Below are 13247 nucleotides of genomic sequence, written 5' to 3'. Positions count from 1 at the left end.
GCAATATGAATTACATGAGTAACCCTATAAAAGTATTAAATTAGTGCCACCTTGAAATTACAACATTAAAGTACTGCTTACATAACAATGCATCAGTAATAATGATGCAATAGTATACAGTAACACAACACTGACAGGGGCCATGATGCAAAATGAGTACTTTTACTTTTGATAGTTGAAGTACAGTTTGTTGCTAAGACCACTAGGTCTATATATATATATATATATATATATATATATATATATATATATATATATATATATTTACTTAAGTATACGCTTCTAAATACTTCTTCAACTACTGCCTATTAGCATTATAATATGTTTTATTGTCATTACTTTAGACTGCCTGACAGTTAATATAATGAATCAAATTTGTATAAGATCATCACAGTTTTTGTACAACATGCAAAATAATTTGTTATTGAAAAAAGGACTAAGGATGCCCCAATCAAACATATTCAAACAAATGCATAAGCACAGACTTTGTAGTACTTAAAAAACAGATTCACAGAGGATAGTAAAGAGAAATACTTTATTGGAGGGTTCTCTTATTCCTTTCATTTGACTAATTATACAAAGATAAGAACATGGAGATTTTGTGGAGCATAATTCAACCTTTAATGGTGATTGATTAGACGTAAAATATAGTTTTACATGTTTTGCAAAGATATTTAAGACTTATAAGGAGTTGGTTATATAATAGCAGAGCAAATAATGTTTATACCAGCAGTAATGATAATGCTCTTAATTTGGAGAGTAGCATTTGAGACAATATGTTGTAGACATGTTGTTGATGTTTGTTGTTGATGTTTGTTATCACAGTAGGCTAGGCTGTCACAGACTCTTTGGTTTCTGATTCCTGCTCTTGACCTTGTGATGGACCACAGCAACTGTGGTGAAGAAGTTTCCCATGAACAGAATAAGGAAGCAGAGACCACACACCAAGACCTGGCATCACAAGGAACACAGAGAACAATGAGTAAGCACAACAGCTTTCATGAATCATCATTAATCATTATTTCCTTAATATAAGCTGGGGATCAGATGGGCATGCAATTTCATTCCAATCCATTGTAATGTAACCCTAGGCTGTACAAAGTGAGCACACGGCTCTAGCCATGCAGGTAACACGATAATAAGTAAGCAGGGTAGATTATAGATACTTAGACAGCAAATCTTGAATAATATACAAGCAGGTAAAAGGTGAAATTATAAAAAACTTGTGAGAACACTGACCTGCCATTCTTTACAGTCTGGGAGCTGAGCCATTCTGAAGAGGGAGATGCTACTGAAGAGCTGCCAGAACTGCAAGACAAAACAGGAGGACTTCAGATTTAAGTGTTTGTAAAAAGTGAATGCCTATACGTTGGTGTGCAAGCACAGACACACGTGCTATGGTGCTATTCAGATCACCAAAAACCTGAATATTGTCTCAAATCATGCCCAAAAGTGCTGAATAATATCACGTCTACAATGATATCAGCATTTTTTTTTAACAGTTCTGTCATCCAGTCTAAACCATGACGAAGCATGATTGTTAAGCAGTACGTAGAGGAAATGTCTCAAGTTCAATTGAATCAGAATGTACTCACATGACCAAAAAACAGGAAGGGCAACAGGAAAGTCAGCCCTTTCCACATCCACGACTGAAATCCCTCTAAAAACAGAACAACGTTCAAATTATTATGCTTTTTTTTTAAACACATCTGTTGATTACAACAGTGACAATGAGAAGCTCCAGACATGCCTGATGGAGCATCACTGTCTCTCAAAAGTCCAAAATCTTCACTAAAAATCTTTATTTATGATGTGCAGGCTGTATTCTGTGTCCTTGGTGCTTCAGTGTATCTCACCCACGGTCAGATCCATGTTGTGTCTTTCTCCCAGGGCTCGTAGCCTGTACAGACATCCGCTCTGATAATAGCACTGCAGACACTGAACAAAACCTGCGAGTTACAGATGAAAGAAACACGCATCAGGCTTTGATTTGATTCTGAAGGGTTTGAACCACGAATGCTTTTGAAGTATTTTGACTGTACTTTGATACAAGGAGTAGGCAAGGAACTGGTTCCTGAATATCTTGTACAGGTTCCCCTCTGGCCTGTGAAAGGGAGGACATATGTCTTATTATGTAGGATGTGTTTTCTAACGGCAACAACAGTACATGTGGTAAGGATCACGTATGAATTACGTTTTCTGAATGGTTACGATAGTTTCATTGATTCTTAATCTGTTTTTATCTTCCTGTACTCACCATGTCAACATTACACCAGACAAAAAAGCTGAGATGTAGTGATGGAGAACCCACCAGCCTTTGATTCTGGAATACAGGATACATTTTCAGTAGATATTAGGCTTGATGTTTTACACTTTGTTGAATTTAGTTGCTTAAATCCCATTTGCTTATGCAATAATGAATAATTGCCTTTAATACATGTAAAAAAATGAAAGTTCAGAGAGCTACCAATATGTTTATTTATAGGAAAGTTGTCATTATTTTGGTAGGATGGTTGAAAGAGCTGACCTGGAGCCGTTGGCGATGAGAATACTTTCCCTGATTGTTAGTGTACAATAGTACCACACCAGCAGGAAATTGAGGATTGCATCCAGAAATCTAAAATCAGGCATAGGGGACAAGGGCCGGATTAAGACGCAGTAAACGCAGCGTCCTTTTGATAAAGTCATTGTAGCTGACGAGGCTGGAGCAGCTGTGATGTGATGGTTCTTACCTGTAGCTCACAAAGAAATAGCATATGAAGGAGAACAGCAGCAGGATGACTGTGAGGCACAGCTTGAACTTCTCGTATTCCTCTTTGTAGGCAAATCTGACAAGGACGATATAAATGCGGTTCTCAATAAACAGTACACGGCTTTAATGAATCAGCCATGGAAATGTTTGATTTAGGGAAGTAAAGCATTGAAGTTAGCGCTGATAGTCACTTCTTACTTTGACTGCTTACTGAGAAGAGTGACATTCACATTTCCAAGAACCAGACTGAGGTACAAACTGAAATATGAAGAAACCATATTATTTTTCTTATGTACTTCAGATAATGTATTTAATGTCCAATCAGTTTTTATGGAATCAACTTGTATTTCAAAAAAAGAAGTCATCACCCGTTTTTATCGGGAAGGAAAGCTTCCATTTCAAAGAAAGCATTTGGTCGCGTCTTTATCTTCTCATTTATTTCATCCAAGGTCTTGGCATCTTCCTCTGATGGTCCTTTGCGGCATCTGATGGATGTTGGAAGTGCACAATATGACATGTTTGTTTGTGTGTGGTTGTTGAACTGAGAGGGGTCCACTTTGTACATATCAGCAAGCCTTTCTTTCATGAATCTGTATGAATTCGTATGAGTGTAAACTTACTTTTTCACGAGGTGGGACACATCCTTCAGTCTGCTGCGCTGACTGGAAATGGAGGAAGAGCAGTTTTTTTGTAGTTTGGAAATTTCCTCCAATTTCTGTAAGTACAGTCTGTGTGTCTCCTGGATGAGAAGAACTTTGGGTTACATCAGGAACCAAAGAAAATGTAGATCACAAGGAGCATTTAAACATTTAAAAACTTTGGGGAATATGGTAGAGTACAATCTGGAGCACACGGTATTCTACATTCATTTACTGACATATGGCAGTTTCACAAGAGCGGTTCAAACAACATGTTATCATGTGAAATGATTTAGTAAAACACCGAGCAAACATTACGTTGAGCATGATGTTTACAACTGCTCTATGAGCATAATCTAACAGTCAGCAGATTTTTGTCCAATCCTTACCAGAAGTTGTTGATACTCTTCTTCCAGACATTTCCACTCCTCCAGAATGACTCTTAAATCTTGAGGCATTTTGTGAACACTTTATCTTTCATACGACAGCAGACCCAGACCCACTGAAAATAATACCCAGTTAAGCTTTAAAATTGTTTAGAGACCAAAAAATGGCACTTCATGCCATGTTGAAGTGTGTCTCTTCGCGGTGTGCATCACATCCCAATGGACGGTTTATTGCATGAAGTGAACTTTGACTGGTAGAAGTGTGCAATGTTTTGACTTGGACATTGTTCTGTGGAACTTCTCCAGTTATTACGTTGTTCAGTTATCACTCACAGAGCCAGAGGCGATATTTTATTGTTAACTACATTACAACTATGTACACAATTCAAGTACTGAAGGTCTGTATTGTTGCCATTGCAATGGTTCACCCAGCTTCCTGTAAATTAGACTGAGCTTTTGTGCATGTTTTATCTTTCAGCATTTTTTAATTTTTTCTTACACAGCTGCAGATGAGCACCATCTGGTGGATGAAAGGAATAAATCAGTTATAAACTCACTTTACCAACGAGACTGATGTGAAGGAGAAAGGTTTGGCAGTTGTAATTTGATGGCACACATGATAAATTGGTGGAGAATTTCTTTTTTTTTTAAATAAATACATTTCAATAGTTTACTATGAAAATGGTATGTGTTTATTTGTATTGTATTTTTATTGTATTACTGTCTTGACATTGTACATGTCCCCTTTAATAATTAAATTAAATTCAATTGAAAAGAATTGCTGGCTTGCACTCTGTCCTCAAATTAAAATAGTTTAAAAGAACGCTAAGGTACAAGTCAACATAACTAACACTATATGTTGGAACAGTTAATGATGATTAATAATATATTCATGTTTAGTGCGATATTTTGTGAGATGGATAGGTGGATAGAGACAAATGAACCACAAATGACATGTCACTCAAAGAGGTAAGAAATTACATTTTAAAAACATGAATATCTAAACTCTTAGCTAGAAACTAAAATAAACCAAAAACAAAATAGAATACAGTTTACATACATAATGATAGTGCCCTGCTGTGCATGGTTAGTACAAGTCTGGTACTTTACACTAAGTACAATGAATCCATAAATCTACACAGTAGGTACAGTCGAGCAGAAAGTATGGTGTGTATTATAAAAGAGTACGTACGTAGCATATGAGCCATTTTTATTACTGCTCCGATATGCTTTTGCTGACATGTGATGTATCATCAGACACACTAGTTTAAGAAAAACAAACTAGTATTTTATTCGGTAGAAAACATTTGAAATGCCGCCTTTCTTCTGAAATATTTGGGCGGAAGTGACATCGCGTTTGCCCCTTTGAGGGAGCACAGTTTTGCGCATGCGCTCGCAGGTGACAGCGGCCGGTGAATGTTTTGAGAGACAGCTGTGGCGTAGGAGAGAGAGGTGAGTGTGATCCGTTTATCCTCATTCACAACAGCTTGCTGTTGTTCAGATTACTGGACACCAGCTTACTCACACTGGTTTTTACGCAGGTGAGTCAACACAAAGAAAGAAAAGGAAACCAATATAACTTGATGAAAAAGGTAAGATTAATCTGGTGAGCTCGAGCCCAGCTCAGCTAACGTTAGCTAGAACGCTATAGTCAGTAAAACTGGTTATTCAAACTTAACCTGTTGTTGCGACTGTGTATTGAGAAATAATGTCCTTAATGTTATGTAGTCAATATATTATTTGAACTTAAATCATTTCTCCAACAAAGGAAGCTCAAAGTGTCACAATAACAAGAGACAAGAAAAGCTGAATTGTAAAATATAAAATATTTTATCTAATACTTGAGAGGTGCAAACTAGTCCTGCATCTCACAAAGAGCATATCTGCTTAGTTGACACAAATCAGTTATTGTAATTTTGATAATTGGGGAATAATTTTCCATAATTTGTCAAGTATGAATTATTATTATTATTATTACTACAGTTCTCTGATATAAATCTCTATTTAAATCAATATAAATGTAATACCTTTGGCTGTTGGTCAGGTTAACAGCCTTAACACTTAACTTTGATAAGTTCTCATGTTTGGTATTTTATTTAATTGGGGGAAAAGTGAGTGTATTAAAACTGTAGACATTGACTTTGAGTGTGTTGTGTTTGCAGACGACCGATAGGAGATGTGTGCTGCTGTGTACGTCCTGTCGACGGTAACGGGCTACGTGCTCACCTCTGCCCTGCTGCTCAAATGCCCAAATCTATTGCACCGGAAGAAGCGAGAGACTTTTTGTAGTAGGCACATTTCCCATCGCGGAGGTGAGTCTGTGTGACACTCACTCTGATTTCAGCATTGATCATGTTCTCAAAATGCCCTTAAAATCAAATTGGTGCATGGCAAATATATCGCCAACTTATTTTTCAAGGGATTTTGTAAATGAAGATGTTTAATTTCCATCTTGAGCCTCATGCTCATGTCTGTGCCCATTCAACTGTCAGCAGCTACACTTTGGTTATAATGCAATGTATTTATTACTGTACTTCAATCAGACAGGTTTTATTGTGAAATGCTAACACAGAAAACACTGTACCACGCTGAGTGTTTTTACTTCTTTCATTACAGGAGCTGGTGAAAACCTGGAAAACACCATGGCAGCTTTCAAGCAGTGAGAATAAACCTTATTCACAATGACAAAGTTCTTTCATTGCATAACTGGTGCATGTGATTGTGGTTAGTTTGTGTCATCTGAGCTTTGTTTGTGACCACGGTCTGTTTTGTCTCGAGATAATGGTTCACGTCAAAGCCTCAGATGATAAGCTGCTGCGGTTGTTTCCGATCGATTCGTTAATGGTTTGGGAGGTTGAACTGCTCTTTGGTTTTAATGAACGTGTACGTGATAATATGGAGTGATAACTACATTATGTTTACTGTGTGTTGGCCCATGCAGCGCCGTGGATGTTGGCACAGACATGCTGGAGTTGGACTGTCACCTGACGAAAGATGAAGAGGTAGTGGTGTCACATGATGCCAGCTTGCAGAGGGCCTTTGGCATCAACGCCCACATCTCCAACATGTGCTACACTGTGAGTTACTGCTCCGCAATATCCCCTAAGTTCTATATCCAACAGAGAAATAACTACACTTTACTCATTTATAACCTCGCTATGTTCCTTATCATTTAGTAGGCAACCTACAAAAATGAAAATGTTAATAATTGTGATTCTGACATTGTTAAAACATGGAAAAAGCTGTTTTTGTATGAGCCAGTCTTGACATGTAATAGACAGAGGCCAAGAGTTCCACAAATATTTGTGTAAAAAAAAATCAAACAGTTGTCTTTGTGTCGAGATTTCTGTGAATGACTTAACAGCATCGATGGATCATGTGCAAGGTCCACACCAAGTCACGTGACAGACTTTTATCTGATTAAAATAATCCGATCTAGCAGAAATGCTTGGTGAGTCAGCAGATTATTGCTGATCACCCAGGACTTCCGCTAGATTCGGTGTTGCACATCTTTGACGGCCCACACGTCTAATGGATTATGAAACGGAGATCTCGGTTTTCTTGGCGAGGCCTTACGTAATTTGACACCATAATTATACTTGTGTAACTGAAGATTGGGTTCACAGCTTCATTGCTCTTTGGCCTTGTAGAACAAAGGAAGCACAGATAACTTTACGCAACTCATGCTTTGACGTGTCCTTGCCTTCCTCTCTCTTTTTATATTGACAGAGATAAATGTGTCATCACCCCACCTCTAGATAGGACCTGACCATACAGACTGTCTATACACTGCATTTCTTGTCTGTTAACCACTGTGTGCTCTTTGCAGGAGCTCCCTCCATACCTCCGCAAGCTGGGTGTATCCTTTCAGAGAGGTGAGCATCACATATCGATGACTGGTGTAATTACTACAAGGCTAGCACACAACCCACATACAGATGCATATCCGCAACTTCAGTCATCAATAAATAGGTTTATTTGAGGTTTGCCAATTCACCAGTCGAAATGGATTAATTCACTTATTATCTCAGTTTACTTATGATGGATAACTGTTGAACACGGTTGAAGTGATGACAACACTTGTCCTCGTCTGTGCAGAGTGTTTCTGTGAGGGGGGAGAGGACAAACGCATTCCTCTTCTCAGGGACGTTTTTGATGCATTTCCCAATACCCCCGTCAACATTGACATCAAGGTCAACAACGACATGCTCATCAAGAAGGTGTGTGTTTGTGTGTGTGTGTCCTATTTATTTATTTTGGTACTTATCCCTCGTATAAAGCAGCTGTCCTGTTTTTAATCCATCTTTCTTTTAGTTTGCCATTTTTCCATGCCTTGTCTATTAAACAGCTATTGCTATTCACAGAATCTTTGCTGTATTTTTTCGTCCTGAAAGAAGAAGCAATAGCGATTACGTCATCGTATGTCTAAAGTTGCTGACGCTGAAACTTACTTTGCAGGTCTCTGAGCTGGTGGTTAAGTACGACAGAGAGCATCTGACGGTCTGGGGCAACACCAGCAACAAGATTGTAAAGAAGTGTTACAAAGAGGTACATTTACATTAAATGCAAAGTTCACTTTGCCTTCAATCCGGTCATTTCAGGGAGACAATCTTACATTCAAAAACACTTCTACCAGTAATAGTATTATTTCAGCGCTCTTTACAATACAACTACTGAGTCGGTTATAGACTGTAGGTGTTTCACTGTACATTTTAAATGTCACTTATTATCACCAGTAATGACTGAATTTTAGGGAATTGACCATAACTCATCGTTGTTTTTTGCAGAACCCGCGTATTCCAGTGATGTTCAGCCTTCCTAGAGTCTTGCAGCTGTTAGGCCTCTTCTACACCGGCCTTCTGCCTTTCGTTCCCCTCAAGGAGAAGTTTCTGGAGATCCCCATGCCCTCCATTATCACCAAGTAGGTAGACACACACACACACACACAAGCCGGAATGAAGACATGCACTTATATATAAAAAAAATAATAATTCTGGGAGAGGTCCACAGCATGCACCAACCTTCAGTAACACTGTACGGTCAGCGTGCTGGTTGTTGTGCAACACAACATGGATACAGTTCCTCTACGGTCCTAGTTTGTGAGTAAGATACAACAGTAATACTACACTCTACCAGAGGGGATCAGTACACAAGTACACAGCATTTGATAGCAGGAGGTCGGTAGGTTGAGTTCACAGGGGTAAGAATTATTTCCTTTTTTAAATGTAGCTCAAGTTCCAAAAAGGTGTCTATACGACAGAGTTTAAGAAGATCAAACTATAATTCTGCCCCAAACTCTAAAACATTAACAGGAACAAACTTACTTCTTAACTGACAGCGCTGGCCAACGCGCTTTGAGCAGCTGTAGTTAGATATAAAATAAACTTGTACACACATACTAGCACAACTCACTCGTTTAAAATCTTACTGAAAAAGGTTAACTTGACATTGGAAACATTTTTCCAGCTCATAGTTCTCAATTTGTGGAGTTGAGCTTAAGGATCCATTATGGACGCCGGAAACAGCTGTTTGACACAAATAAAATGAGCTGAAGGTCTATTTACTTGGACATTTTGTGACCGTTCAGCCACATTGTGTCCTTCATCTGCAAATAGACATCCTGACACCAGACACCAAGGACAAACCTTGAACCTAGATGGGGGGGGGGGGGGGGGGGTTACCACATGACCTTAACGTGTCATATGCGCCAACTCTATTGGCTGAGAGCTCAGAGGTCTCATTCATAACCGTTGCACAAAACAGGTCTGAAAGAGGCGCACGCCGCTTCCCACGCAAACGTTGCGATCTATAAAAACAAACTTGACGGAGAACGCGCTCACCTGTATGGAGACTCTGACCCATGCGTACGAACATTTTGGAGACATGGGGAAACTAGCGACGCAGATGGTGAATAGAAGCTGGATTGTAGAAATTAAAGTGAGGCATCATTACAGGTATGACAGTGAAACCAGCAGTGTTATTTGTGCTACTGAGCAATAAACTATAAGCACATTTCAATTGTAAAAGATACAAACCAACTAAAACCTCAAATCTAATTTTGTCTAATCTTACATTCCGTCAGGTCCCTGGTCCTTGCACTTGGAATAGTTTGTAAGGAATAGTTTGTTCTTCATGTGTATCCACGACACTGTGCACTGGTTGTGTCCTTTCAGTCTCTGCTGTCTGGAAGATGATCTCGCTCACTAATGAAGTCATTAAAATAAAAACATTCACAGCCTTTGCCTCATGAGGAGCTCGGTCATAGAGCCGATTATACGGGACATTCATTAAGGATGAAGTGATTGCCTTCATTACACTTCTGTTGAGGCCACTACAGTATTTATGTAGCAATAAATACAGAATGTAACTCCCCGACACTTTCTTCTGTGTGATCTTGCAGAGTAAAGGATCCCAACACATTAACAAGGAGTCAGCGGATCATCGCCTGGCTGGCAGACACGTAAGTCACCAATTTGTCTGAGTATTTGAAACCCGTCTGTCTTTATTCTAATGTCAGCGCTGCTGAATCTATGGGTGTATTTCACACTGTAAATCTGCATACTATATATCTGTGCTTTTTCATTCACTCTCATTGCATGTACTGTATTTGTGACTGTCTCTCTCTTGAACACTATTTGTGACATTGGGAAGAATTCTGATAACTCATGACAAAATAATACACACATGCATGACAAGGATCAATGCAAAACCTTAACAATTGTGCAACTAAACTTCTCTAGCTTTGCTATACTTAGTTTTCCCTAAAGAAGAGTATTTTTTTTCTTCTCTTGCAGTTTGCTGATGAGGAAAGCTCTGTTTGATCATTTAACTGCCAGGGGAATACAGGTATGTAGCTCTTTTATGAGGTATATATACATACATACATATACATACCTCATAATGTTTTAGATGTTTTAGGAGGATTTCTTCCAGTGTTAACATGTGCATAGTTAAGACCAACTAGTGACATATTCAGAATTCTGTCAATATTAACTTTCCCTGTGTTGTCTTTTCGTCCAAGAATAACTGCAAAACTTTCCAGAGGAAAGAAAAGAGCCCGTCTGCCGATAGCCGTTTGTGGAAGTTGTTGCAGTGTTATGCTTATAGTTAAGAGCAGTTACTGGGAAATGTCCAGGCTTCCTGCAGGTTCACAAATAGGCTAGAGTGGCTGCGAACACTGCTCTTAGAGTTCAGACGCATTCTTTAACCTTCGCTGTGTGATGAGTGTGTTTTTAACCCGAGTCCTGCTTCTGGCTTTAGGTGTACATCTGGGTTCTGAACGACGAGGAGGACTTCCAGAGGGCATTTGACTTGGGAGCCACAGGAGTTATGACAGATTTCCCCTCCAGGCTGAAAGACTTCTTGGACAGGAATGGTATTCCTAAGCCCCAGTGACCTGCCAAAATCTACCTCACTGACCTGCACAACCAAAAACCTCTGTACTTTCACTCACATAGAATACTCTTAAAGGACACACAGGTTCTTTGTTGCACACGTGAGAGTTCAATATGTAACCACATGATCTTTTCAAAAAGGTGGTAAACTCAAAATTCAGAGCGTATCTATTGAGGGATAGGTAGAGCCACATGGCTCTCACGACGTCTGGGTACTTTGATAACCGGCAGTCTCACCATTTTTGCCTCATGCGCCCCACCGCCCCATGCTGTACCCAGTTCTTTTTTTACATCCATGGTGGTGACAGCGTTATTAGATTACACACTAGGACTCACATGCACTAACATGCACACGCGACAGGACCGGCTAAGTAAACAAAGCACAGAGAAGCTCGGATACAACACACACGGAGGGAGAGGACTTTATTTTCTGCTCAGGACGCCATTACTACTAGACTATTTCTTTATATAGAAAATAGTTGTTTGATGCTTTATTAATGCTCTGAATTTCAAATTTAGCACTTCTATTTATATCTATAAAATGGGACAAAATTGCCTTTGAAATAGCAGCCTTGAATTTAATAATGTCTTTTAAATTGAAAACATATAAGCAATAATACACTATAGAGATTACTTTTTTTTTGTGCGAGAACATATAAAACATTTCAATGTCATAAATAACAGCGTGCAGACACAAGTCCTCGGCTACATCGAGTTTCAAAGGAGCAGAGTGAGGACTGAGGAGAGTTGTCTGTAAATACAAAACAAACTGTTTTTAAATGCAATGTTGTATGTAGTTGGGTTGTCTCTACATGTTCCTCTGAATCCAGTGAAATGACTGAAACTGACTGAGTTTATCATGAATCTAAGAGAGAAACTTTGCACAAAATGAACCTTTTTCGTTTCATTATACTAATGAGTCGTACAGTTTTCTACTGTGTGATCGTAAACAGAATGAAACTTCGTATTTAAGACATATGATCATTTTTAATGTATGGGCTTTAAAAAGTAAAAACTTTGATACATGTTGATGCATACCACTGATCTGTTATCCAGACTTGTGACCACACATTGAGGGTCAATGATGAATGTAGTATTGGTTGAATGTTCGGTGTTTTACAGGTAAATCAGTGTTGCCGTTTGATTTTCTTTTGTTTGTTGTTGGGCATTTTGGGCGAGTCGTTCGTCTGATATTTTGTTTTGAGAACACCTGTACATCCAAAGTCATTGTGATCTGCCAATCATATTACACAAATCGAGTAGGAGTGAATATTTGATGCCATTATCTATGCTGTACTGGTGTTGCATGCCTAAATGTATACATTTGTTCATCTTTGACAGAGCCAATTAAAATGCCTTTCCATTTACAAGGAGTTTGCCGTTTGATTTAATGAGATTATTGAAAAGTCAATTTTTATCTCTCAATAAACATAAAAACAAATACTGCAACAACGACAATGTATATGGATAAATAGTTGGTAACCATAGACTGACAGGAGATGGCGCTGTAGATAAGGATTGAAGATGTTTTCTGTAGCGGGAATAAACCTTCCATGATAAAAGCATCCAAACAGATCGTGAGGTCTATCTGCTCTTCCCCTTGCTTGATTTATAAAACTACAGTAACATGTACTAGTAGTGTACATTCATGGAGACTTTAGTTTAAAAAAAACAAAAATCCAGTAATATAATTTGTCACTAGCTTCCTCCCTCGACCAATAAGCTTAGTGTTGCTATGCCCGATCAGCTTGCTGATTGGCTGATACAGCTGTCAATTACTCATCAAGTCAACGGCCAGTGAGATTTTTTGCCAAAGATCAGTCAACTCAGTTGTCAAGATCGCTCCCGTCTTCCGGAATGTCCGCTATTGAGCTGTCGTGTTAACAATTAAGTTGTTTTTACTGTGTTAAAGTTACCAATTGAAGTGCTCCACACCGTTTAATTTCATTGAAAATCTATATTGTGATGGTCAGCAACCGTAAGAAATTAAACATTTTCTTGGAGTTCGGCCCAGTTGTTATAATAGGCCTAACTGTCTTGTTTAGCTAGCCAACTTCTGGGATAACTGTCAAAACTG

General features: G+C 38.7%; 2 protein-coding genes across 2 annotated transcripts; one reads left to right on the top strand and one right to left on the bottom strand.

Annotated features, from left to right (window-relative positions):
• Nucleotides 1-837: 837 nt before the first annotated feature.
• On the bottom strand, nucleotides 838-10144 carry tmem120ab (transmembrane protein 120Ab; the record flags this gene model as incomplete). Its single annotated transcript, XM_079272335.1, has 13 exons — nucleotides 9849-10144; nucleotides 9617-9694; nucleotides 3373-3491; nucleotides 3121-3237; nucleotides 2951-3010; nucleotides 2733-2828; nucleotides 2528-2617; nucleotides 2258-2323; nucleotides 2043-2104; nucleotides 1857-1949; nucleotides 1596-1660; nucleotides 1240-1308; nucleotides 838-951 (listed from the first exon to the last, which is right to left on the bottom strand). The coding sequence occupies exons 2-13, from the start codon at nucleotides 9659-9661 to the stop codon at nucleotides 838-840; spliced, it is 996 nt and encodes a 331-aa protein (XP_079128461.1). The 5' UTR covers nucleotides 9662-9694; nucleotides 9849-10144.
• Nucleotides 5180-12506, top strand: gdpd1 (glycerophosphodiester phosphodiesterase domain containing 1). The gene is made up of 12 exons (XM_079272336.1): nucleotides 5180-5228; nucleotides 5318-5368; nucleotides 5939-6088; nucleotides 6393-6435; nucleotides 6718-6853; nucleotides 7606-7651; nucleotides 7875-7996; nucleotides 8235-8324; nucleotides 8564-8697; nucleotides 10177-10236; nucleotides 10571-10622; nucleotides 11037-12506. Exons 3-12 carry the CDS (start codon nucleotides 5953-5955, stop codon nucleotides 11169-11171), a joined length of 954 nt encoding a protein of 317 aa, XP_079128462.1. The 5' UTR covers nucleotides 5180-5228; nucleotides 5318-5368; nucleotides 5939-5952; the 3' UTR covers nucleotides 11172-12506.
• The last annotated feature ends 741 nt before the right edge of the window (nucleotides 12507-13247 follow it).

Source organism: Melanostigma gelatinosum (assembly GCF_949748355.1).
Source record: "Melanostigma gelatinosum genome assembly, chromosome: 7".
NCBI lineage: Eukaryota > Metazoa > Chordata > Actinopteri > Perciformes > Zoarcidae > Melanostigma > Melanostigma gelatinosum.
This window is presented reverse-complemented; position numbering and strand designations above follow the sequence as displayed.

What these genes read in the sequence shown, in the direction of transcription:
- gdpd1 (XM_079272336.1), top strand. Translation starts at nt 5,953, where the DNA reads ATGTGTGCTGCTGTGTACGTCCTGTCGACGGTAACGGGCTACGTGCTC. An exon ending in ATGCCCTCCATTATCACCAA is followed by an intron (nt 8,698 to 10,176) that starts GTAGGTAGACAC and finishes GTGATCTTGCAG; the next exon opens with AGTAAAGGATCCCAACACAT. An exon ending in ATCGCCTGGCTGGCAGACAC is followed by an intron (nt 10,237 to 10,570) that starts GTAAGTCACCAA and finishes CTTCTCTTGCAG; the next exon opens with TTTGCTGATGAGGAAAGCTC.